At 41.5% G+C, this 27,286-nt stretch overlaps 1 protein-coding gene across 1 annotated transcript in view; it reads right to left on the bottom strand.

Moving 5' to 3' along the window:
• LOC113841777 (kinesin-like protein KIF27) overlaps positions 1–27,286 on the bottom strand; it is a 56,352-nt gene that overhangs the window by 8,670 nt on the left and 20,396 nt on the right. The window contains 20 exon segments of the mRNA XM_072025275.1: positions 885–992; positions 1,343–1,393; positions 1,395–1,541; positions 1,905–1,969; positions 1,972–2,097; positions 2,756–2,893; positions 3,190–3,345; positions 3,913–4,046; positions 4,407–4,473; positions 4,476–4,593; positions 5,268–5,474; positions 7,814–7,957; positions 10,432–10,538; positions 10,541–11,162; positions 11,164–11,336; positions 12,155–12,355; positions 14,227–14,621; positions 22,762–22,878; positions 23,403–23,605; positions 24,039–24,162. Coding sequence (XP_071881376.1) covers positions 885–992; positions 1,343–1,393; positions 1,395–1,541; positions 1,905–1,969; positions 1,972–2,097; positions 2,756–2,893; positions 3,190–3,345; positions 3,913–4,046; positions 4,407–4,473; positions 4,476–4,593; positions 5,268–5,474; positions 7,814–7,957; positions 10,432–10,538; positions 10,541–11,162; positions 11,164–11,336; positions 12,155–12,355; positions 14,227–14,536 — 2,874 coding nt within the window. The 5' untranslated portion in view covers positions 14,537–14,621; positions 22,762–22,878; positions 23,403–23,605; positions 24,039–24,162.

The following is a 27,286-nucleotide window of genomic DNA, read 5'->3' as shown; positions in this document are numbered from 1 at the left end:
CAATGTTATATTACTACATCTTATGCAAACAATTTTATCAGATGCTTTTAAGGAAATGTATTATTTTCCTAAAAACAGTTATAGAAATAGATGTCATATATAGAATGACAACAACTAAGTTTGAAAGGTACCACAAGAAATCAGCTAGCCCATCCTCATTGCATGATTCTTGCCCAAGACCAAGATTTGTGGAAAAACACATCGTGATGAGAAACTGCGATGCTGAAAGAAAGAAAAAATGGGAGTTCTGATCCTGCTAGCAGAGTCTATTATAAGTCTCTTCTGAAGCAATGGTTTATCAGTGGGCATATTGCTGGTATGGCTAAGAAGTTGCTTTTATTTCGTTTTTTAAATTGATTTTCACCTCTAAAGACTTTGGTTAACTCATGAAACTCTCATGTTCCAATGTCTAGTTCTGAAATCATGCAGGTAGCACTGTTGCACAGGAAACCTACTATTCTAACACTGTCATGAACAACCAAAACCATAGCCGTCTGTCATATTTGTCAGATGGGAAAAGAAATAAACAAACAAACCGTGCAACATTTATAACAGAGCTCATCAGAATCACCTTCAAGCCTACCAGACAACCAAACTCGTTGAATTTCCAGCTATCTGAATTACTACCTTTGACAAGTCATAGAAAAAACAAAGACATTACAGCCCTCTCCTTTCGTTCATTCAAAACCAGTTAAAGAGCTTCTTGACTTGTCTCAGTTTTTGCTACAAAAAAAAAAAAAAAAAAAAAAAAAAAAACAATTTAAAAAAAAAACAGGGGAGGGAGGACGGAATGCTCTTCTTCCAAACACTTTACAAAGATGACACGGGGTGAATAAAACACCTTTCTTTTCAGTGTCCACACAGATTTGGAATAGATTAGCTACCTCTGATTTCTGTAAAGTCCACACCGAGTTATTTTTCTTCTTTTTAAATGCAGCAATCTCTCTGTCTTTAAGAATCTTCTGTTGCTGTTCCATCTTAAGCTGAAGTTCCTCTAAACAAAAACAAACAAACAAAACTTTCTTTCTGCCTCAGTCAGTGTGTTTTTCAAACACATTTAATGACAGAATCTACACAATCATGAAATCAGAAATATTGAACTAATTTACATGCAAAATTGCAACTCAGGGCTAGACATCACATAATAACATTCAAAAAAATAGCTGAAGAGAAAGGAAGAATGAAGATTTCTGTGAAAATACTTATACACAATTTCTTCAGTGTCAAGTAAGCAATTACTTAAAAGGACAAAATCTGGTAGTATAGTACATTGCCTTTGGGAAAACAAAGGTCAAACTGGTTGATCTTATTCTTTGTCATAAGGAAACAGAAAGAATCCTACTTTAATTTGTAGCTGGTCCCGCTGAAGCTCTGCTTCTAGTTGCTTCTTTTTTTTCACTCTCCTCACGCAGTCTTTTCTCTAGCAGGGTCTGCTGATGCTTCATCTGAGCCACGTTCTGTTCAAGTTCTATTGCTCGTTTTTCACTTTGGTTAGATAGAGAAGCCAGATTCTTAGTGTCTTGCTTCTTCTTCTGTAAGGCCTGAATGTTCATGGAAAATTTCAGCTTAACAACAGGAAAACTTAAAACTAAAACCCGACTCAGGTTAATTCTCTATTTCACTGAGTTAGGACAGTGAGCAAGACTTGCTACATTTTGCCACAACAATCACACATTATCTCTAAGGTCTCTGAGCCTTCGTAAAATCATCAAAGACAGAACTATCTAACTACTTAGTTGTTAAATAGTAGTGGGTATAACTGTGTGAAGGTTCTCATTGGCTACTTCAATCCAACTAGCTTCAATTGTGTGAAGCTGGTGAGAGTTTCACAAGCAGAGTGTACGGATTTCAAAGGTGATGCTGAGACAGGAATTTGCAAATCCTAATGGTCATATTGGAAATACCTGCACTTTCAGCTTAGCTGCATCCATCTTCTTTCGGAACTCTCTTTGCAGCTTGGCTTTCTCAGCTCCTTATTCTCCAGCTCCTGAAGCTGCTTTTGAGTTTCGGCCAGTTCCATTTTGGCCTGCTCGGATTCTTGCTCCGGTTTAGTTATCTTCAAAGAATATTGCCTTCTTACACACTCTGCATCCTTACCTTAAAGACATCATATCCAAATAGTTTTAAAACAGCAAGCTAATAATTTGCAATGTATCACTTAAACCTGTAATTGAATCGTTACTTACTTCATCCTGATTAAACCAAAAATTTCTGAGACATTTTCCAAACCTAAACAAACAGCTCCCTTATAACACTGAAATATAGATGAACAAAGGAATCTTAAATCTGAACTCTTCATAAATCATCTGATGTCACCAAAAAAAGTAACACCTGAGTGCCACATCAAGTGAAAATTTTCTGCCTACTGCAGTCCTTGACAAAATAGCTTGCCTGTATTATTATGTTTTTTGTTGTTTGTTTGTATGTTTGTTTGTTTGTTCCCCAGAAGAATATGCTACATATTTCTCAGCTTTCAACTTGGTAATCAGCAAAAAACTCTCGATTGTGTTTCTACTGATTTGCCCTGTTCGGGCAATCTGATTTGCTCTGTTTGGGATTCCGTAAGTACTGTTACTGGGGGCGCACAATGTTTCTCAATGCCAAAAGACTGCCTCAGGAGAATATGTACACACTAGAAGAGTGTGATTGAAACAGGTAAGCACAGATCTTTAGGGTCATCACAATGATAAGTTTCTGGCAAGCATATATATATCAGGACAGGTGTGTAATGATATAGGCTAACAGGGACACTGACCTTTTCCCTCATCCACTTCTGACTCCTGCTTCTCTACTGCTATGATGGCAATGCAAGCATTCCCAGCACAGTGTCGTATCTTCTCTCCTATCCCAGACACTGGGTGACAAACACATGTCCATGAAGAGATCAGTTGCACTAAGCATACATGAAAAATTACACTATAGGTGGACAAACACAATAAGCTACAAAACACAAAAAAATATTTAACAAACAAATCTGCAGATCACAGCTGAGTAGGACACAATAAAAATTTGCAGCCTTCAATGCACTCATAGCAAGTAATTCATAGAAGTTAGGAAACTGTAAGTTACCAGAAGTATTCCCGCAGAAGAAAATTACCCAAAAACTAAGATATGCAGGTCTTCAGAAGTTTTGTGTCTTTTTTCTTGCTTATTTCTGAATGTCTTCATTTCAATTTTTCAGTCACTTACCTGTTCTTACTAATTCCTTAATAAGTTCTTCTTTCATTTTGATGTTAAGTGCAAGTTCTCCCATTTTTTGCTTGGCCTCAGTGAGTCTCAACTCTGAATTCTTTAACTTCTGCATGTTAAAAACATGACTTTTCTGGAGGCAGTTGATTTCTTCACCTTGAAAGAAAACAAAACAATGTGGAGACCAAAAAAAAAAGGAATAAAAAAGGAATAAAAGGAATACACTCTTTAGCCAAAAGACAGTGATCTGAAATATAGTATGTATAGAATTCTTACAAATGAAGCGAAAGAGCCAAAAGGAGAGAGTATTGCAAAGAGTCTTTTCCCTGCCGTCTAAATATGGAAATGACAGCATGCATTAGCATTTCAAGAATGCTAATGAATGCTAATCTGAGAGAGAAAAAACATATTTAATTTAAGCATTTTCAGTGCATCTCTGATGAAATAATAGCATGTTTCCTTTTCTTGAACTAGTACTAGATTTGTAGGTCAAGTGCTTTCTCGCTAGTAAGTAGTACTCAAACATTAAGGTCACTGATGTCAATTTCAGAAAAGGGAAAAGGAAAATAATTAAAAAATAAATTTATGTTGAGCTATAATGAAAAAAGTATTTGTAGCAAATAAAGACATTTTGATGAGAAAAATAATTACATGTGATAAAGACATTATTGCATATTCTAGTATTATATCTAACACAATTTACTCTCATGACTTCCATTTTACCTGTGGCTGTATCAGACTGTGGCACAGATTTGTCACATAAGCTGGACTTGTCAACTTGACATTTCATGTCACTTTGCTCAAAGGGAAAGCACAGAGAAGCCTGTTTTCGTGTCCATTTTTTGTTTATTGAATGCCTAAGAAAGAATGGAAAACATGATACATTCTAAACACAAAGGGATTTTTTTTTCTTTTAACTTTATATAAAGTACATGATATTAAAGAGAAGAGTGCCAAACTGAGAAAGCTTACATAAGCATTTGCACCTTCTTCTTCCCATGCTTGATCTTGTTGGATGATGTCCCCAAAACAAAGATCATGCAATCTTTATCGCATCAAAAAAATGTGGTTTTTAAACTAGTTTCATAATATGCCTAGTTGGTCCTGCAAATTTATTTTAAGTAGTATCACAAATGGCCTCACATTACAGTAGGATTAGGCAGTAATATTATATTTGCTATATATTTATCTGTAACAAAAGTTAAAGAAAAAATTACCTAAATGAGAAAAAAAAAATAAATTACTTTTGACTGTCTGTATTTTCTTTCTCTTCATCACTCTGATAGAGAGGTGGCAGTGAAGGACTTCATCTTGATCTTCTATGTAGCTCAGTATCATCTGGCTACGAGCACGGAATCCTGCCATCATCCGAGCCAGGGAAAAAGCAGGGGGACTGGTATACACCTGCCAAAAAGCACCAAAAAAACACTTGGAATAGTTCAGTAATTCTTCATTGATATTCCAATAGTATTTCAGTTTAAAAGTCTATCACTACCTGACCTTGTATGCAGAATTGCAGGTGTTTAAATAATATTTCTGAGTACCTGTGTACCAGAAGGTTTTGCAAGAGAAGGTTCTGCTTAGAACACTTGTCCCAAGTGCAAAAGAAGGTACTGTTACCAACTTATTACCCAAAATGTTCAGTTTATCAGTACAGAATAATCATTCATTTTGGGAATGCTTCCTATCTGAACTGTTAAACATTGCACAAAAAGATCACTAAAGACTACAGCTTTATGACTGTGATAAATTCTGTGTTTTAAGTCAATTTGTATGGGGCTTTGAGCAACCTGATCTAGTGAAAGGTGTCTCTGTCCATGGCAGAGTTGGACTAGATGATTTTTAAAGGTCCCTTCAAACTCCAGCCATTCTGGGATTCAAAATGTAAGCCAATAGATTTTGGACAACTGGGACATAGCATGTGTTGCAAGACATTCAAAAGTACTTTTTCAGTCTTCAATGCTAAAATGCTTCAAAGCTAAACAGCAGCTGACAAGAGGTCACCATAATTTGTCACGCCCAATAGAATTATTGAACAATAACTGTTAAAAAAAATATAATGCTTAGGTAGACCTTACCTTTCGTGTCTCTGTCCCTGAAGATGGGTAAAGCGAGTGTAGCAGACTCTTTGTGAGTGGGACACTGTATGGCCTTCTTGCAGATGCCGTAACAGCAGGCCCATCTCCACAAGCACTTGAGAAGTCCCAAGTTTTCACAACCATAAACTTCTCTAATTTTTCTTTTAGCTGATCAATAAGGATTTGCTGTTCCACCATTTTTTCATTCTCATATGAAAAAAACAAAAACAAAAACGGTTGCTGATCATCAGATTTGCATCATACCTTTCTAAATTCATTATAAAGGTCAGTCTTCTTGTATATCATTCACTAACTCTAAATTCTTCTGCAGTGCACAGGCAAATTCTGCAACAAACTGAAAATTCTCTGGCATGACAGGTAGAATCTTACCTCTCCCCAAACTCCAATCATTTTTTTGAGACATTTTTGTCTCTAAAGGACCTGTCCTATATAAATTATGTCAGCTAGATTTAGACATCTAGTGAGAAGTAGATGACATATTTATCAGCCCTTGCTTGCCTTATTTGTGTGTTCATGGATAAATAAAACGGTAATTCAAGAAAAATGTTCAAATGAAGCACATGGTCTGAGTTTAAAGAATGAAATGTACATACATGTAGGCTTCCTCTTCCTCTTGGAGTGGTCCAACTTGAAAGATTATTTTTATTAATTAACATTCATAAAATTGTACGTGACCCCAGGATCCCCTGTATCAACCGTTACTTTCTTTTCTACCCAGCCTCAAATTTGTCGGTAATGCTAGTTTGAAGAACTTACTTGCCTTTCCTACAGCAATCTCTGTGCATTGTTCAAAATTACATATCTTCACTGAACTGATTTATCCATAAGGCCAAGACCATACAATTTTCAGTCTTCTCTGTTCCTTTCAGAATACATCGAAAATCTTGCCTACCAACAGGAAATTTGAATAACAGCTAGAGATAGTTAACTAAAGTATGCATTCTCCTACTTTGAATCATATATTTTTTATTTATTCTTTTTTTCTCATCTTCTTAGACTGCAAGTCCTTTCCCCATACATAGACAATGCCCCACAAATTGACATTTTGTTGGAATACAATACATAATATTTCTGTGTCATAGCAAAAAGAATATATATGTCAATACCATACATTTTATGATTGTGGAAGTAGTAATGGGCAACTCCACCTTGCAACTTTTTTTTTTTTTTAATCCCTATAAGACTCTGTCCCTTATGCCCTTGTACATACAACCCCATAGTGCATAACCTGTTACATAAATACATGGGTACAAACATTTACATGCTACTTTTACAGTTCTTATTCTGTCATGTATCATTGAAACGACACTTTCCTGTGCATACAACTTTAAGCCATTTGACACAAGCATTTGATTTAATTATTATACTGATTTTTCTGTTTTTAAGTAAAAGTGAGAGCTGCGATCTTTTGCCTACAGTACAACTGTTTCTGTTCATAACATCTGCCTCGTATCCTCCATAGGATACAATTATAAGCATAATCGTATATAAGCATCTATGTGTATTAGAAGCATGGATTATTTCAGTCTAATAAGCTGACAATATGCAGTATGGGTTAAAAAAGGAAAACACACAAAAAAAGCCTATCCAGAGATGACAGAACAGAAAAAAAGTTACAGAGGGAAGGAAAAGATGGTGACCAGTGTACTTACCTTTCATTCATTGACTCTCCCCAAGCCATCAGCAAAGAAGAGGAAAAAGGAGGAAAAGGAGGAAAAGGAGAATAAGGAGGAAAAGGAGAATAAGGAGAATAAGGAGAATAAGGAAAAAAAGGAGAAAAAGGAGAAGAGTACTAACTAGCCATGTTTATGCTGTTCCCTTTAAAAAAGGTCAGATCTATCATCCTATAAAGTCAGATCTATCAACTATCCTATATATGGTCTCCTGGATCTTGAAATGCTATTCACTTACTACCCATTACAATTTCATTAGCATATACAAGATCTAGAGAGGGAAGGAGGCAAGCAGTGTTTCCACTGTGTCACTCAGCTTCTTGTAATAGTAAACTCTCAGAATACTAGGATGAAATTCTGTCTTAAAAAGTCAAAAGGCAACAATACTTTACTCTCACACTGAATAAAGATATAACAAAGCATGTTTCTACACAGCCTTTCAATTAAAGCATTCTGTAGGAACTTGATGGTCTTTTTGAGATTCTAAACAATCTTTTAAAGCCTTTCAAGTCCTAAATCATGAATCGTCCTGAAACAACTTAGCAACAACACAGATCTGGAGGAAGGCAGGAAGCAAAGAGAGGGTGAATGAATCACTTAATATCATACAGGAAGGCTGTGGCAGTTAGGCTGATACACAAACTTCAGGAATCACAGTACTGTGATTCACCCACTAGATGATCTCAGCTCATTAGGGAATACAGCTCTAATTCAAACAAGGTGCTTGTAAGACTGGTAGGTGTTTACATCCAAAAAAATTCTGAAGGATCTGTCTTGAAATCATGAGTACATTCCTATAGTGGATGGATGGTTCGATATAGATACATGTAATATATGCCAGAGGAAAAATACCTGTAATCTATGTGTTTCTTCAGCCTTCTTTAAAGATTCCAGTTGCTCTTCATTTTCCTGTATTAATGTCTTTATCTGATTCTGCAATATCTTCAATTCATGATCCTTCTGGATGAATACTTCCTCATCCATAGCTAGAGCCTGCTAGATAATAAAAGGAAAATTCAGCCAGTGGAAAAGCAGGCATTGTTATTCTTGAAGTTGGAAAATTAAATACATACATATATTTATTTGTTGTTCAAAGATGTGATTGGAACTGCAAAGTTGGGACGTATATATGGCAAATTCTCCCACCATAGAATCACAGAACAGCTGAGGCTGGAAAGGACCTCTGGAGGTCACCTGGTTTAACCCCTGGCTCAAGCAAGGCCACCTTGAGCAGGATGCCCAGGACCATGTCCAGGTGGCTTTTGATGGTCTCAGAGGATGACTCCACCTCTTTGGGCAACTTGTTCCAGTGCACAGCCACGGCCACCACACAGTACACAAGTGCTTCCAGATGTTAGCCTAGAAGCTCTTGTGCCCACTGCCTTTTGTCCTGGCTGCACGTTCACTGCACCTTCCCTTCAGGTATTTGTAAGACATTGCTAAAATCCCCCACTGAGCCTCCTCTTCTCCAAACTGAACAGTCCCATCTCTCTCAGCCTTTCCTCATTGGAGAGGTGCTCCAGTCCCTTAAGCATCTTTGTGGCCCTCTGCTGCACTTTTTCCATTATGTCCCTGAATCTCTTGCATGGGGGAGCCCGGAACTGAACAGAATCAAGCAGAATGCAGTAGAGAAGTTGGAAAGGACCTACAAAGATCATCAAGTCCAACTGGCTGACCACTTCAGGACTAACCTAAAGTTACAGCATGTTATTGCGGGCAGTGCCCAAACGCCTCCTGAATACTGACAGGCATGGGGCACCAAACAGCTCGCTAGGAAGCCGGTGCCAGTGTCTGACCATCCTCATGGTACAGAAATTTTCCCTGATGTCCAGCGTGAACTGGACATCCCCCACAGCTTTGTGCCATTCCCATGCATTCTTCCCTCAGTTACCAGCAGCACAGACCAGCACCTTCCCTCCTCAGCAAGTTGCTGAGAGCCATGAGGTCGCCTCTTGGCCTCCTATTCTTCAGACTGGACAACACAAGTGTTCTCAGTCTCTCCTCATAGGACCTGCCTTCCAGCCCTTCTACCAGCTTTGTTGCCTTCCTCTTCACACTTTCAATTATCTTCACATCCTTTTTCAACTGGGGTGCCCCTGAGCACACGATACTCAAGGTGAGGCCACATCAATGCTAAATATGGTGGGAGACTCCTCTTTTGACTGGCTGCCTATGCTGTGTATAACGCACCACAAAATACAGTTTGCAACTGCAACTGGACACACTACTCCAGCTGTGGCCTCACTGAGCGGAAGGATCACATCTGTTGACCTGTTAGTGACACTTTGCCTAGTGCAGCCAACAAAACCACTAGCCTTCTTAGGAGGAAGGGCACATGGCTGACTCATGTTCAACTTGGTGGCCACCAGGACGCCCAGCTCCTTTTCTGCAGGGCTGCTTTCCAGCAGGGTGGCCCCCGGCATGCACTAGTGCCTGCAGTTGTTCCTCTTCAGGTGCAGGACTCTGAACTTGCCCTTGCTGAACTTCATGAGGTTCTTGTCAGCCCACCTTTCTAGGCTGTCAAGGTCCCTGTGGCTATGGCAGCATGGCCCTCTGGGGAATCAGCTGCTCCCTTCAAAAGTGGTTTCCACCAGTCGTTTCTTTACTTCTGTTTCTCATCTATTGATTTTGTTTTGACAAGTTTCTTTCTCCCAAAGGAAATAATGGACCCATAACCAACACTACCTTACAAAGTGGGTATTTAAATCCAATTACTTTCTTCGGTGTGCTGTGAGATTTGGCTGTAAAATCTCAGCATCAATCATAATATTAATACACTTCTCAAACAAAAAAATAAGGATGGCCCTCCTCATTTTTCATCTCAAAGAAGAGCCTAAAGATTAAAGAAATTATAATGTTATTTTTTTTCAGATGTTTTTCTGGGTAAGTGATCCAATAGTGATTGAAGGTTACTTCCAAATGTAGTTGGCCTTCCAGAAAACCTTTAGGAGCCAAATGCAAAGTATAGACACACTATGTCTTACCATTCTAAAGACAGATACTTCTGTACAACTGTATCTTTTCTGTACAACCTATATCTTTCAAGTAAATACAACTCTTAAGAGCTGCTCAAGAGCCTTTATTGCCCTGTTTATTTTAGCATCTCCCTAACCATCTCCTCCGAGCTGTGGATGGCATGCTTACCTGGGTATCTTTCAGTTTAAACCCAGCTCTTACACTGTTTTGAACCTGGGAAGCAGAGCTTTACAATAAGCCAGAGAAAAAAAATGAAGAATAAATAACAGAGCTGTAATTTAGGATGATGAGAACCAAGAAAAGCCAGAATTTGTGTATGCGATTGCGAGGTAACAATCTACAGGCTTACCAGAATTCAGTGTGAAAAATGAAAATAGGTTGATTTTATAAAATTCTAACTTGTTGGAACTCTATCTCCTCCTCCTACAAGACAGACACATTAGCTTTCCTGATTTGTTCATAGGTACCTAAACAATCAACCTAGAATGAAATACCTGGCAGTTCTTTAGTTCTCTCCTCAGCTGAAGAATTGTGATATGATGGGGCTCTTGCATGGTGCCAGTTCCAGTGTCAATTTGCTGCACGGTGAGAGCTTCCTGCTTTTTAAGCTAACATCATCATTCAAATCAACCAGGAATGGGAAGGCTTCGTCCAAACAGTTTCTGTAGCTGAAGCACTGAACTTGAAGCTGGGTGAGCTGTTCTTCTAGCAAACTGATTCGGGTTCTTTCTTGATTTAAGTCATGTCAACACTGATTACCAACTTGTTGGTTCTGCAAAGCTTCTCGGAGCAATCTGATTTCAAGTTCCATTTCATCAATCCGGTCTTGATCAGGGTTGTAGTTGACAACTGGTTTATTTCTAATGTTTTTGGCTCTGTTTGCATATTTGAGCGAATTTAAAGATTCATCAAAGTCTGATGAGGATGGACTTATACATGTTATCATGACAGTCTTGGCGTTCCCTCCTAGGGAGTCTTTCAGAATGCGAGTGATTTTAGCATCCCTGTATGGAATATGTACGCTTTTCCTTTTTGGGTCTCCAAGAGCACTGATGACATTTCCCAAGGCCAACAAACCACTATTGATTTGAATTGATTCTTTGAATCCTTCACTGGTATTTCCAGTCTTTGTCACCCTCTCTGATCCTGCCAAATCCACAAAATGGAACTTTGAAGCAATCATCTGGACTGATTTCCAAGATGAATCCTGTGGATCACTATTTTTTTTGAGACTCTGCAGATTGTTTCTGACAAATACTGATAGTAAAAATGGCATGTGATCGACTAGAGTGTTCGTTCATTTGTGTTGTGCCTGCGTGACGAGCTGCATTGCCACTTTCCAACAGGCTCATCACTTCATCTGCACATTCTACTTGGAATTCCTTAGCACCAACAATCACTTCAAACACAAAAAGAAAATCAGAATAATTACATTAATTTTAAACTTTTCAGTAAAAGTTTACTGCAATTATGAAAAGTCAATCTATAAACACAAATCACAGAAGCATACAAGCCTGCATTATTATAAGGTCGTAGCACATAGCTAAATAAAATAAAACAGTATGTGGAAAGCATGAAGTACAGCACATCTGAAACCTGCAGAAATAGAATATATGGGTGTATTTTGTCACACCATTTGAAACAGTATTGTAAACAGAATACACAGAATACACTTAGGTGTTTACACATCGTCTTATGCAATTTGCAACCTAGTGCTATCTAGAAAAAAAGTATGAGCAAACCTAGCTCAAAGCTTACTTTGTCAGTTAAAAAAAAAAAAAAAAGACAGAAATTTTGAAAGTTTGTAGTAAAAGTGACTCCCACCCTATGTTAAGAACATAGTTCTTAGTGGAATGGAAGCAGATATTTACAGCATAAGTAGCTTAACAAATATAACTTTGAAGTGAGAAGCAAAGGCTTAATCTTAAAGCATTCATTCAACTGAATAATCATGCACAATTGTGTTTCTATGCTGAATTTGCAGAAACAGTAACAGTACTACCTTACCACCTGATGCTGCTTCTGGAGGAACATTGATATTGTTCATAGGAATCTCAAATGAAGGCTGCTTCAGATCAGCTAAACTGAATTGATATTTTGAAAACGTGACTTCGTCTAGTATTAGTCATCGGTAAGCTCTCTTTTCAAGAGATGGAAACAATAATTTGTGCACACAACAGAAATCAAATGCACGAAGTTCTAGAGCTGAAATCCTACCTGTATTTCCGTTTTCATCTTCTCAGATATGTAAATCTTTCACAGAGGTCTCCAACTCCAATAAATCTCAAAGTTCTTCCTCGTAAACCTCTATATAAGATACCTTCACTCGGAAATTGATGTTATGGTTTTCAGAAATATGCTGAAATAACTCCTGAATAGCCCGTGGGATTATGCCTTTTTCATCCTCTGAAAATGATGCTAAAATAGAAACACAGATGTCACAGACACTTGCAGTCATTCTGTCACACAAATTACAAAGACTAAAACTAAAGAGAAGTCTGCGAGGTTTATCACTCAATATAATAAGGAATAGGAAGAGCTCAGTTTTCCCAAGTTTTCATGTAAAGATTTGCTTTTCTGTTGATCAGAAATGCATGGAAATGATACAGAACTTTACTACTTTCTGCGGGTACGAGACTACAAGAAAATTAAATTAGTAAAAAATCACGTTAGAAGAAAAAAATATTTTGAACTTGCTAATGAATTAATGATAAAACTTCAAATCCTTTATGCAAAAAGAACGAATACATAATTTTCAGGGTTTCAAATTCAGAATCAAGGACCAAGAAAAATCCAGATAGTCTTCTAATTCCTGCTACTCCACTTCTTCTCTCTTATTCAGCAGAACAGACAAACAAATTGTGACTTCTCGATACGGAAGGGAAGATAACCAGAGCTGGTGATACACGATTTCAGGGAAAGTCAGAAAGCAAAATTGTATACATGCAGAAGCTGAAGAATTCTTCTGCGAACTAATACAGAAAAATAGTAGTTTCCAGTCTCAGGTGTTTGAGAAACACTGACTTGGAAATACCAAGTAAGTCGAATAGTAGAGTTTCAGATATCTGCCTTTAAAAAAGCAAAATTTGAATTCCACATAAAGTTCAACAAGGCCAATATGCAAGGTTCTGCACTTGTGCTGGAACAGTTCCAAGCACAACTACAGTCTGGACAGAAAACAGATTGAGAGCAGCCTTGAGGAGAAGGACCTGGCGGTGTTGGATGATGAGAATCTCCACCTGAGCCAGCAATGTGTGCTTCCAGCCCAGAAAGCCAACCATATCCTGGGCTGCATCAAAAGCAGCATGGCCAGCAGGGGGAGGGAAGTGATTGTCCCCCTCTGCTCTGCTCTCGTGAGACCCCACCTGGAGCTCTGGGTCCCCCAGCACGAGGACGTGGAAGTATTTGAGAGAGTCCAGGAGGGCCACAGGGATACTTAGAGAGATGGAGCACCTCTCTTACGAAGACAGGCTGAGGGAGTTGGAGTTGTGCAGCCTGGAGAAGAGGCTTTAGGCACAGCAGCCTGCCAGTGCCTAAAGGGGGCCTACAGGAAAGCTGGGGAGGGACTCTGGAGGGACTCTTTGGCAGGTGGTGTAATGATAGGACAAGGAGGAATGGCTTTCCAACTAAAAGAGGGTTGATTTGGATTAGATATTCAGAAGAAATTCTTTACTCAGAGGGTGGCAAGGCACTGGCACAGGTTGCCCAAAGAAGCTGTGGATGCCCCATCCCTGGGGGTGTTCAAGGCCAGGCTGGATGGGGCCCTGGGCAACCCGGTCTAGTGGGTGACATCTTTGCCCGTGGCGGGGGGTTGCAACTGGGTGATCTTTAAGGTCCCTTCCAACCCAAACCATTCTAGGATTCTATTCCATGAAATTTATCTATGAAATCTCTTTGTCAGACTCTGAAAAAAGTCCAAGAGTGAGTTTGCTTCATACAATTACCTAAAGCAGATACTTTCTAAGTAGGATAAATGGAGCCAAAATTTCTAAAGCACTGTGTTTCAGAAAGTAGGGTAAGTTGCCTGTTAGAATAGAGAATGGGAAAGAGCACTTTAATTTTTTTTTATTTTTTTTTTCTCTCATACTTTTGGTATAGCCTAACGGACACAGAATTTGTGTTTAGAACACAACCATCACATAAACTTTGGAATATATATGTCTTTTTTTGCTATACATTTTTTCATTATCTCTTAAAAATTCTCAAGCATCATCTGTTATGTATTAAATACTTAATTTGCAGAACTACATTGTTCACACACACACAAAAAAAGACTTTTTACAACGTACCAATGTGACCTCCTCCAATGGTGTAAGTCTTCCCAGAACCTGTCTGTCCGTATGCAAATACTGTAGCATTATATCCCTCAGCCAAAGACACTAGAAGAGGTTTAATGCAAACTGGATAAACTTCTTCTTGGGTTGAGTTTTTGCCAAATACAACATCAAAAGTGAAGACACGGTCTTTCCCAATGATTATTTGTTGTGTATTTGGGACTAATCTCACGCATACTTGGTGGTTATGAAGTACTTCCTTGGAAAGCAGAGGTCTGACCCTTACTGCAACTTTAACCAGGATCTCCTCCATGCCGGCCTCCATCTCTGTGCTCCCCACTCAGTATTCAGGAAGTCATTACGAGATCTGTTACAATTCCTCTGTTCACCTCATTTGCAATTTTCTGCACCTAAGAAAAAATGTTCTCCGAGTTAAATAATAAAGAATTAACTCCCTGCTGAAACAGAATGTTGAAGAGTTTCCCAAAGAATACATAAGCATCATTACACCCTGGAAAGGAACTGTGATAAAAAAGCAGATATGTTAACAACTGTTAAACCAGTGCAGAAACTAATTTTGCTTCTATTACCTTCTAAGCTAGCAGACTTAACCTTTGGTCTGAAAGTGGTCAGACTTTCTGTTTGGATGTTATACTGCCGGATGAAGCAACAATATTGTAAGATCTTGTTAATGAACTCTTGATAAAGCATAGACTTACAATGAACCTTATTTTCTCACTGCTACAGTACCGATGCATAGGCAACAGAAATTATTCAAACAAAACCTTTTTATCCTGAATTTATACCTACAGACACACACGTGCTTGAAAGCCATCTTCTGCTTACAAGGGCCAAGTATTTAGAATTTCAGAAGCACAGAAAGCTGTCGTATTGCTTACATGGGGGGTATGATTTTAAATAGTTGTGATTACTACACACCAAGCATTCCTCTGATTTTAATCCGTCTCTTTATGCCCATATGGAACTATTTTTTATTAGTTATATATTTCAGCAACCATGGTTCCTTATACTGCCCCCCATCTATTAATTCTGAAGCACAAGAAGAAGCATCGAATAGGATTTCTTTACAAATGTCTACCAGAAACACTCCAAAGCCTCGATGGGTATCAAATGCTGCCGGATCCCAAACACATCTTCTGCTCTTGCTGATTCTCAGTCAAGGAGGCTTTGCCATGCAAAGGACAGTTTGCTGAACTTCCTTCTTGCTCAACTCCCACGCAGCCTTTTTGCTCTGTTACCCAACTGGCAGAACTCACCAGCTAAGCACATCAAATTCAGCCTGCATGAAAATGCAACCAGATTGAAACACAAGTCTTCTGTGGTTGCAAAGAGAAGAGTTTTGGCATTTCACTCACACCCATTTGCATTGAGGGCTTGTCCATTCAGAGCTGAGAAACTTTGGAAGCTGACAAAAAGCCTTGTTGTACAGAACAGAGCAAAGGGAAGCCAAGAAAGAGAAGCAAGAGCCTGAAATCCTGCTCATTTCAGAAAGGGCACGGCAATCACGAGCACATACTGAAAACTTACTGACTCCCCCTCCCCCGCCCCCCCCTCCCAAAATGACACCCAAACCAGTCGCGGGAGGGGAGGGGCGGAGGAGGGGAGAGATCCCATTTCCTACTTCCTCAAACAAACACCAAGCAAAATGCCGGCTCAGCGGCGCTGTGGGGCGGCTCCCCCCAGCCCCAGCCCCGGCCCCGGCCCCGTCGCTCCCCGCTCCAAACCTGCTCCGGGCGGCGGGAGGCAGCCTCCGGGCGGGCTGAGGGGCCGGCGGGCCGCGCCTGGGCCGCCCGCGCTGCTGGTGACAGCGCCTCGCTAGGCAACGGCCGCAACCTTCGGCGGCGCCGCCCCGCCGCGCACAGCGGCCCCCCGCGGCAGGAGGGCGCGGGCGGAGCGGGGGTTGAGGGGTGGGTGTGAGGGGACACCGGGGGGCAGCCCCCGGCCCCCAGGGACGCGCACAGCTCGCCCTCGAGTCCTGGGGAGGGTGGAGGGGGCCGTCTGCTTGTGGTCAAAGCAGGGGTGCGAAATGCGGCTTCCATCGCCGCGCTCGTCATGGAGGAGAGCGTCTCCTTACGGCTCCGGTGGAGCTCAGCGGTAAAGGCTGAGTTTTCCCTCAAACACAAGCGGTCTCCAAGTAGGCGAGCCACGCTCACAACTGCTCGCAGCTGCTGGCCCAGCAGCCGCCGGGAGTGCCCAGGCACACATCCACACACAGACACATCTGTAGACACAATGCCGACAGAGCTCAAGGAGCAAAACACGAACGGATTCTGTCCGATTTGTATATGAAAAACAACAGATAAGACCGAGTCGGTCCCATTCATGACATGGAACACTGCTTTAGCAATTTGTAAGTGCACAGAGCTTACTCCACCCTAAAGACTTGATAAACAAAGAGACATTTAGAAAGCTAAGCTGTGAAATGACTGAAACAAAAAGGTGTATTTCCAGCTTCAGTTCCCTAAAGCGTGTAAGTACTTCTCAGAAACATAAGACAGGACAATGTAAAGATGTAATCTGCGATTAAGTAGTTCTTCTTTCACAGGGAAAACCAAAACCAATGACTTTTCAGGGACAGCAAAAACTCTTGATGAGAAAACAACCTTACTCACTGTTGAAAATACAATCCCTTTACATCATTGGCCTCACTCTGCTGCTGTTCTCTCCTTTTTCTTCTTTTCTCTCTTTTCTTCACATTTATAGATCTACACCCTGAAGCTAGAGATTTACCAGCACGTCGGCCACTTCTGCCTTTTCCAGGCTCTGAATCAGTATCACTTTCCAGTTGTAGTAAGGCAAAACGAGACGCAATGGTAGGGACTGAACTGATTAGAGCAGATTCCATTGCCATGTCTGAAATTCTAGGGAGCTGGCTTCTTTTAATTATCAGTTTCCTGGGAAAGTAGCACAGAAGGTAGAATGAAAACATTGTTTGATCAAACAAGCAATAATTCATATCATTAAACCACAGAAGTGGGTTTTTTTGGCTCAGAAAGCATAAGACAGGGCTGGAATTGGGGGAATGAGGGAGAAATCAAAAAGATACAGTATAATTTATTTATATTTTAACCGACTACACTGTATTACCTTAGGTAACTAAAGAAGAATTACATAAAAAAAAAAAAAAACAACAATCTACCAAACACATTTTAGGCTAATACATTCGCTCTTGAGAGATTTCGTGGAAAAAAGGTGGCTCTACAAGAAGCTGGTCTTCATGTTCTGGGTGGAAATAGACACAATTAGAATAGAATAGAATAGAATAGAATAGAATAGAATAGAATAGAATAGAATAGAATAGAATAGAATAGAATAGAATAGAATAGAATAGAATAGAATAGAATAATTTAGTGCTTAAAAACTATTTCAGATGCCATCCCCAGAGCCTGACAAACACAATTTAAAAATGAAGTAGATAATACACATACGCAAGCTCCAGTTTGGGGTAAGCAGTCTTATCTCTTCTTTTACAAGAAGTTTAATTTTGTTTGCAATGCACTGGAGATTCAGCAAGCAGTTTTCTCCACAGGGAGGTGAACCCAGCATTTCAGCTGGTACCGTCCACAAACATCAAGTTCACCTGTTCTTAGAGCAAGACACAGAGGATACGTTGGGAGGAGACAGAACTAAGTAACACTTATGCCTTCTGTTGTTGCCTGTAGCTAAAAGCAACATGTACATCCCTGGGACACCATTCTAAAGATCAAATCATTTACCTAGCATTAAAGATAGATCCTGGGTATATCTATGTTTGTCCAACTGCAATTTTTCCATGCAGAGTTTGGTCAATTAGCAGAGTATTGAAAGTGATGATATCCATCTCTGATTACAAATTTCATAGAAAACAGACATCTAGATATGCTGACATATTATGACAGCGGTGTAGTGAGATAATACATACTTCTTGAAATTACTGTTCAAAAGGGATCTTTAGATTTTGAAACAAGTTCTTGAGTTATCTGCTTAGATAACCTACAAATCTGTTCCTTATTAAGTACTATTACAAAAGAACATGAGACTCTGCAGAAGTTTCCACAGGCTCTCTTTACCACTTAACTCCAGAATTTCTCCAGTCCAAAATTGTATAGGTGCTCCATATATACTCAGGTATGTCAACATGCAACAATAGCATGGCAGAGACCATTCCCCAAAATAATGATTTAAAAGGAATATGTCATTTCACTTTTCAGAGATGAAAGAACCATGCTCTACTCTTAAGTTTACAGGAGACAAAAAGGTTACAGAAAAGAGCATTCTCATCACACAAAGTTACTCAACTCCATTTCTCTCAAAAGAAGAGAAAATGAAGCTGGTCATCTTAGGAGAAAACGGCCATTGAGCTGTGAATCTACTTGATGCTGATATTCAGATTAGCTGATCAGACCACAACTATGTATCTAGAAAATACAGGTCAATCATATCTACATCATAAGTAATTCATATTTGTCACTCTTTAAATGACAGAACAGGATACATTTGGATTTTTGTGCAGACAAGACTGTGCACATATGCACACGTGTGCATACATTGACAAATATTTTAATGCTAAATAACTATATAGTTAACCAGCTGAGGAAATTAGTTAAAGTTGAGAGACTTCATGCTCTTACTAGCTGGACACGAAATATGTTGAAACTTGAAGCTCAGAGAAAAGATTACAGGTGCATCTTTACAGCAAGAAAAAGCACCAGATAAAAGTGCTCAGTCATGTTCCACAAGACCTTATGATGCTGGATGTTGCTCTAAAGCAGACAACACTCAAAGTTTTGTCTGCAGACTCCCTGCTGTGCTTGGCTTAAGAAAAAAAAAAGAACTATAGTATGACTCTTCAGTAAAAGCTTGGAATTTCTAGTCTCTCTCTACTGTGGTGTATTTATAGTTAATGTAAACAGTACAACGGCACAACAGTCTTTATTTGTACAGTGGCAGCAGTGGCTAATGCTGCCAAATCCTTCTTTTTGCACATACAATCTGAAAATAATTACACATAGCTGAACCTCTACACAGGTACATAAAGTGGCTGCAAACTCCCTTCTTTCGTCTATAAATACACCAATATAAACACACCAATAAGTATACCTTTGCTGTCTTATCGTAGTTGGCATGCAATTAAGAGCCCAGCTGACAAGTACATTTAACAAGTACTACCCATGGAATTCTGCTGTTCCAATTCACTGAAATACTATAGTGACAACATGATATCAATTTACAAAACCTTATTCCTGAATTCGGTGTTTCTACATCATCATCATCATCATGGATGGCAATGAGTTTATAAAGTGAATTGCAAATACATGAGATTGCAGGTTATTTTCTAGTTGAGTCGCAGATAGTTGTTAACATTGCTAATTCAGTTGGTAGGACATTTCAATACTATTCATATTACAGCAGGATCAAATTATCCCACTTCTGCAACACCTAAAGATGGATCCAGTGATTCACCAAGGCCTACCACCATGCCAGGCTTCATATTTTAGCACCACACCTACAATTCTGGCAGACCCATTTTATTAAGCACCTAGCACTTCAGTTTCAAAGTATGGCTCCCATTCCCCCTTCCCTGAAAAAACAATGGGCTGATACCTCAAAAGCTTTCAGCTAATTAGAAGTGCTTGCTAGCACCCTTTCAGAGGCTGGTATAGTTCCCCCCACCTCAGGAATTATGAGCAGTGTTATTCTGTATTGCTATAGAAATAACCAGCCGTAGAAAATTAAAAACACACTGGTGTAATTGAGCTTGAGGCTGTGTTTAAGGAAGCTTTTTGATCACAGAAAGAAAGTGTTCAAATATGATTCAAAGATCGAAGCCGAAATTCCTTGAAGTGGTATAGTCTTTATTGCAGCGCTGGATGATGCACAGGGGATCTCTCCACCTATCGTGCATACCCAAGGTGGAAAGCAGTCTTGAATTTATACAATCAATCTATCAATATTCTACAAGCGCCTATACATATTCCTTACCTATCCCCGCCTTCCCTCGCTTCTCATGCTAATTAGCCTTTTGGCACCTTGCGCCTGCGTAGAGCCTCCCAAGAATTGTGGGCAGGGGTCTTTGGGACGTGGGCAGGGGTCTTTGGGAGGAAGACCCCGAGACTTCCTCACAGTGTACTTTTCACCTTTGGTCAGGAATCTGCTGAGTTGGCATGTTTCTTAATTGCAAGCTCTGGTTGTTGCTAATTCTTCCATTTGTTGTATCTTTATAATGAATTCCAATGTCCAGTTTTGAGATTTATAGTCCTTCCATTTGTTTCTCTGTCCGTCTGCCGCTTCCTTATCATGAGTTGCAGCGTCTTGTTTCGAGATATACAGTCCTTGTCTGGGGATTGTCCTTGCCTCCCCAATGCCTCCCCAATGCCTCCTTAATCAAATACCACAAGGAGTTTCATAATTCCACAGATCAAACTATGACCTGAAGCATCATTTCAACTTCTACAGTAGTTTTCAAGTAAGAGTTTTGAAGTGCGGTAAAATATTGGAAGTAAATAACAGCCTGTTGCCCAAACCCTATTTATCTGAACACAATATTCCCTACTACATAGGCTACAGGAAAAATCCGCATGAAGGTAAAAGGAAGCAAAGCCTGCTGGCAAGTATTTGAAATTGTTTCCATTTGTGTTATGTATTAGCAAGAGCCATAGTCTTGAGAGAAGGCTTTCACTAATGTGTCAAGGAAGTAAGTAACCCCGTTACAAAAAGAGCCCTCAATAATCCAACTTGCAACACCATCATGGCATGGATTGACAGCTCCCATAAATGACCCAGTTCCCAAACGTTCTGATCTGCATATCACTAGCAGGCTGTTAGTGCAACTCTCTGTGCAGTCTGCTCCAAGCAGTAAGAGTTGTGAACACAGCTCCTGCAGCCAAAAGTACCTGTTACTCAGATTCATGCATCACCAACAGAAGATGAGCATTATATACATGTACCATATAATTTTAAGGCAACATTATAGCAATGGTTATTTCTAGCAAGTAGTAATTTATTTATTTATTTATTTATTTATTTAGTGCTTTACTCATTTGTAGGTCATGCTTTTCTACAAACCATGTCAGCATACGTGAATGGATTATTTCAGATTTTTATATTAAAACAACAGATAAGACCAAGTCGGTCCTACTAATGACATGGAACACTGCTTTAGCATGTCTGATGCAGCAATTTGTAAGTACACAGAGCTTACTCCACCCTAAAGACTTGATAAACAAAGAGACATTTAGAAAGCTAAACTGTGAAATGACTGAAACAAAAGGGTGTATTTCTAGCTTCAGTTCCCTAAAGCATTTAAGTACTTCTCAGAAACAGAAGACAGGACAATGCCCTGAAGAGCTTCAGTCTAGTTTTAGACATGATGTAACAAAGCTAACTATGATAAAAGTAACATATCCAGTGTTTCAGTAACACCGAATCCCTTTTCTATGTTACCCACCTTAACCCACACTGCAGGTCAAATAGCTCTACTGTAAGCACTGCTGTAAGCCCCCAACACACATGTTAAGAGGAGCGTAATGCACACCCAGAAACTCAGTTGGAGCATCAGCATCTTCCTGGTCTGCGTACAGCTTTGTATACATGCATGAATTTACAGTTAACTGGCAAATGTTCAAACACCACAAAGAAATGAGCAGCACATCACAATTTAGGACTCTAGGCTGACGTTAGGAGCAGACTTTCAAGCATTTGTGGAATAACCACATAGCTTTAAATACGGTGATCTACTGTTTCAAGGAAAATACGCTGAATAGCCCAAAAACACAACTCAGTTCCTCTTGAACCACTTCCATCTTCAACTAAACTAATAAAGCCACAGATTTCCAAGAACTTTGAAAAGAGCATCTTCCCACATGCTGTCTCCTTGTGTCTATTACTAACATGCTTATTTGCCACCATCTATCATCGAAACACATGCTCAGCTAACACCTAAAGTACTGACTGTACTAACTCACCACTGTGTCTCTTATTTTTTTCCTTCATCTTCTGAGATTTGATTTCCTCAAGTGTTTTTATTCCAAAATTCAGATTGCCCTCTGAAAATAGGAAACAGTTCATGAGACTGGCTTAGAGGCACTCACTGAGGACCACAGCTCCTCAGGCTTCTTAGCGCTCAGCAACTTTCTGAAGTATTTAGAATAAAGCCTGTCAACACTCCTCACAAGTGAAAGAGCCAGAGAACCAAGGGCATTTTGCCCCTCCTTTCATCCTTCAGGCTTAAAAATGTAGTTTTAATTTTAATCCATTTACACGATATTAGATCCCTCTATCGTTAGATATGGCTTATCAACAGTGGTTGCAAGGCTGCACGTGCAGCCATTTCAACTCCATGCTGTGGCCCTGTTTTGTTCTCCAAAAATAAAGAAAAGGAGTTCACCTTTCTGACCCAATTGGCACATGATGGTATTCATGGCAGAAATGAGATCATGGAAATAACCGAGTCCATTCAGCATCCCTACATTTTGTTGTGTTTTTACACCACACTGCTTTTGAGTTAACTGTCAAGTTCTTCTGATTTATCCTACTAAGGTGCTGGAATACCTTGTTTAGTAGCAGTAGAACTGCCTTTGCGAGTGGAAATCACCCGTAATCCATTTTTGCCTTCCACAGCTGGTTGCTGGACAGGAGTTTTAGTTTCTTCTTCCTCAGAAAGTTGGTCTGAAGGGGAAAAATCTATTCAGTTATGCATAGACCAGATTGTTCATGATTACATAGCTCATGCAGTGACACTTCAGCCCATGCTTCATATAAAAAACTTTGTTGCTCTTTTGTTTTGTTTTGTTTTTTAAAGAGCTACATTGACCTGATGAACTCCTAAGTAGAATACACTAGGACAAAACATCTAGGACTCTAGATTCTCTCTGCAGCTTTAACTACTACACAACACATTGCTCTTCAGACAGAAAAAAGAAATTTCCTTCCTAGTTTCACATAGAACTTTACACAACAGACCAGCTAAAGCCAGGAGTGGTTCTAAGCTTTCCTCCAACATTTCAGGTTCTGTCCACTGACTGCCGGACAAAGCCACCAGTGACCTGGCCACACTGCCTGCCCTATCGCTAGTCAGACCTCAGGTCATCTGTGATTTCTACATTCCTTTACAGCACAGATTCCTTCAAGAACCAAAGATTTACACAATCATTTACAGCACAAATTCCTTCCAAGAACCAAAACATGCTCACCATCATCATCTTCATCATCATCTGCAGCCTTGATTACAACTGAAGGGTGTGTAGGGCTTGGGACATTTTCAGAGTTTTCCACTTTCATCACCCCCTTAGCTGTGGAGAGGGATTTGACTGGACAGAAAGTTTGTTTTGTTGCAGTGACATCTGATCCACTTTCAAATCATCGTCCGCGGACTCAGGCGGACTTGGCAGTGTAGCTAGAGGAAGAGGATGATCATCGGTAATATGGCAGTTTAAAACTTTGACCACAATTTAGCAAAGAGGTGGTAGGAAAGGCAGATAACCCGCACAGACAATGAATTCATCATCTCCTTTTGCCCATCCCATCACTGTTTACACCGTCAACAAAGACTTCCCTTCGAACAACAACACATCTCCCTACCACCCAGCAAAAGATGAAACAACAGGAAGCAAACTGCAAGGCAAACATCACACAAAGCCAAGAGAAGCTGAGCACGAAAGCAGAAAACAAACACCAGCAGTACACTCGGTGCAGTACACCTATGACTGCAGACCTTTTCCTGTACTCACAAATGAACAGTTACCTGATGCCCCCTACAGGATTGGCACCCACTAAGTAATACTCCAAATTAAGTCTTCAGCACTTCAAGAAAAAGGACCTAAACTCACTCTTGCTTGGTGGGAAGAATTGTCCATCGATGTAACGTCCCTTTGCATGATGAAAAGCACAGTTGGCTTTCTGACAGCCTCCCGGCTGCTTCTCCCAGTAGCAAGGAATCTCACTGCACTTTTTCTGAAGACAGAAAGAAAGAATCACAGAATCACAGAATCACAGAATTTCTAGGTTGGAAGAGACCTCAAGATCATCGAGTCCAACCTCTAACCTAACACTAACAGTCCCCACTAAACCATATCCCTAAGCTCTACATCTAAACGTCTTTTGAAGACTTCCAGGGATGGTGACTCCACCACCTCCCTGGGCAGCCCGTTCCAGTGCCTCACAACCCTTTCAGTAAAGAAATTCTTCCTAACATCTAACCTAAAACTCCCCTGGCGTAACTTTAGCCCATTCCCCCTCGTCCTGTCACCAGGCACATGGGAGAACAGGCCAACCCCCACCTCGCTACAGCCTCCTTTAATGTACTTATACAGAGCAATAAGGTCACCCCTGAGCCTCCTCTTCTCTAGGCTGAACAAGCCCAGCTCCTTCAGCCGCTCCTCATAGGACTTGCTCTCCAGGCCCCTCACCAGCTTCGTCGCCCTTCTTTGGACCCGCTCAAGCACCTCGATGTCCTTCTTGTAGCGAGGGGCCCAAAACTGAACACAGTACTCGAGGTGCGGCCTCACCAGAGCCGAGTACAGGGGGACGATCACCTCCCTAGCCCTGCTGGTCACAGTGTTTCTGATACAAGCCAGGATGCCGTTGGCCTTCTTGGCCACCTGAGCACACTGCTGGCTCATATTCAGCCGACTGTCCACCATCACTCCCAGGTCCTTCTCTGCCTGGCAGCTCTCCAACCATTCCTCTCCCAGCCTGTAGTTCTGCTTGGGGTTATTGCGCCCCAGGTGCAGGACCCGGCACTTGGCCTTGTTGAACTTCATACAGTTGACCTCAGCCCACCGGTGCAGCCTATCCAGATCCTCCTGCAGAGCCTTCCTACCCTCGAGCAGATCGACACACGCACCTAGCTTGGTGTCATCTGCGAACTTACTGAGGGTGCACTCAATGCCGTCATCCAGATCATTGATGAAGATGTTAAAGAGGACCGGCCCCAGCACCGAGCCCTGGGGGACGCCACTAGTGACTGGCCTCCAACTGGACTTGGCTCCATTTACCACAACTCTTTGGGCCCGGCTACCCAGCCAGTTTCTAACCCAACGAAGCGTGCGCCAGTCCAAGCCAAGAGCAGCCAGTTTCTTGAGGAGAATGCTGTGGGAGACGGTGTCAAAAGCCTTGCTGAAGTCAAGGTAGACCACATCCACAGCCTTTCCCTCGTCCACCCAGCGCGTCACTTTGTCGTAGAAGGAGATCAGGTTCGTCAAGCAGGACCTGCCTTCCATAAACCCATGCTGGCTGGGCCTGATCGCCTGCTTGCCCTTCAAGTGCCGCATGATGACTCCCAAGAGGATCTGCTCCATGAGCTTCCCTGGTACTGAGGTCAAACTGACCGGCCTGTAGTTCCCCGGGTCTGCCCTCCGGCCCTTCTTGTAGATGGGCGTCACATTTGCTAGTCGCCAGTCAGCTGGGACCTCCCCCGATAGCCAGGACTGCTGATAAATGATGGATAGGGGCTTGGCCAGCTCCTCTGCCAGTTCTCTCAGTACCCTCGGGTGGATCCCATCCGGCCCCATCGATTTGTGCACATCCAAGTGCCGTAGCAGGTCACCAACCAGTTCTTCGTGGATGGTGAGGGCCACATCCTGCTCCCTGTCCCCTTCCACCAGTTCTGGGTACTGGGTATCCAGAGAGCAACTGGTTTTGCCGCTAAAGACTGAGGCAAAGAAGGCATTAAGCACCTCCGCCTTTTCCTCATCTCTTGTAACTAAGTTTCCCACCGCATCCAGTAAAGGATGGAGATTCTCCCTACTCCTCCTTTTGGTGTTGATGTATTTATAAAAGCGTTTTTTGTTATCTTTAACAGCAGTAGCCAGATTGAGCTCCAGATGAGCTTTGGCCTTCCTAATCTTGTCCCTGCACAGCCTCGCTACATCCTTATAGTCCTCCTTAGTGGCCTGCCCAATTTTCCAAAGATTATAAACCCTCTTTTTTCTCCTTAGCTCAAGCCACAATTCTCTGTTGAGCCAGGCTGGTCTTCTTCCCCGCTGGCTCATCTTTGGGCGCATGGGAATAGACCGCTCCTGCGCCATTAGGATTTGCCTCTTAAAGAGCGCCCAGCCTTTCTGGACCCCTCTGCCCTTCAGAACCGCCTCCCATGGGACTCCACCAACCAGTGTCCTGAGCAGCCCAAAGTCAGCCCTCCGGAAGTCCAATACAGTGGTTTTACTGGTTCCCTTCCTGGCCCCGCCAAGAATAGTGAACTCCACCATTTCGTGGTCACTCTGCCCAAGACTGTTCCCGACAATCACATCCTCCACCAGTCCTTCTCTGTTTGTGAAGAGAAGGTCTAGCAGGGCACCACCCCTGGTAGGTTCACTAACCAGCTGTGTCAGGAAGCTATCTTCCACGCTCTCCAGAAACCTCCTAGACTGCTTCCTCTGGGCTGTGTTGTGCTTCCAGGATATGTCAGGGAAGTTGAAGTCCCCCACGAGTACAAGCGCTGACGATTTTGCAACTTCTGTCAGCTGCCTGTAGAACTCCTCATCCGTCTCCTCATCCTGGTTCGGCGGTCTATAGCAGACCCCGACCAGGACACTAGCCTTGTTGTCCCTGCCGATCCTAACCCAAAGGGACTCGATCTTGTCATTCCTAGCCTCGAGTTCTACAACATCGAAAGACTCTCTAATACAGAGAGCCACACCGCCACCCCTTCTGTGCTGCCTGTCCCTTCTGAAGAGCCTATAGCCAGGCATCGCAGCACTCCAGTCGTGGGACTGGTCCCACCACGTTTCCGTGATGGCAACCAAGTCGTAGCCTGCCCGCTGCACGATGGCTTCCAGCTCCTCCTGTTTGTTACCCATGCTGCGTGCATTGGTGTAGATGCACTTCAGCTGGGCCATTGCCTTATCCTCCGGCCTTGCCATTGCTCCCCCTGGCACAGCCCCAACAGTCCTTGCTTCAACCCCATCCCCCTTCTTACCTAGTTTAAAGCCCTATCAATGAGCCCCGCCAGCTCCTGGCCCAGGATCCTTTTTCCCCTAGAGGATAGGGACCCGTCTACAGCCATCAGGCCAGGTGCCGAGTAAACTGCCCCATGGTCGAAAAACCCAAGATTTCTGCGTAGGCACCAGCCCCGGAG

The sequence above is a fragment of the Anas platyrhynchos genome, chromosome 18, assembly GCF_047663525.1.
Source record: "Anas platyrhynchos isolate ZD024472 breed Pekin duck chromosome 18, IASCAAS_PekinDuck_T2T, whole genome shotgun sequence".
In the NCBI taxonomy this organism is placed as follows: domain Eukaryota; kingdom Metazoa; phylum Chordata; class Aves; order Anseriformes; family Anatidae; genus Anas; species Anas platyrhynchos.
Note: the sequence above shows the minus strand (reverse complement) of the source record. Positions and strands in the feature narration are given on the sequence as shown.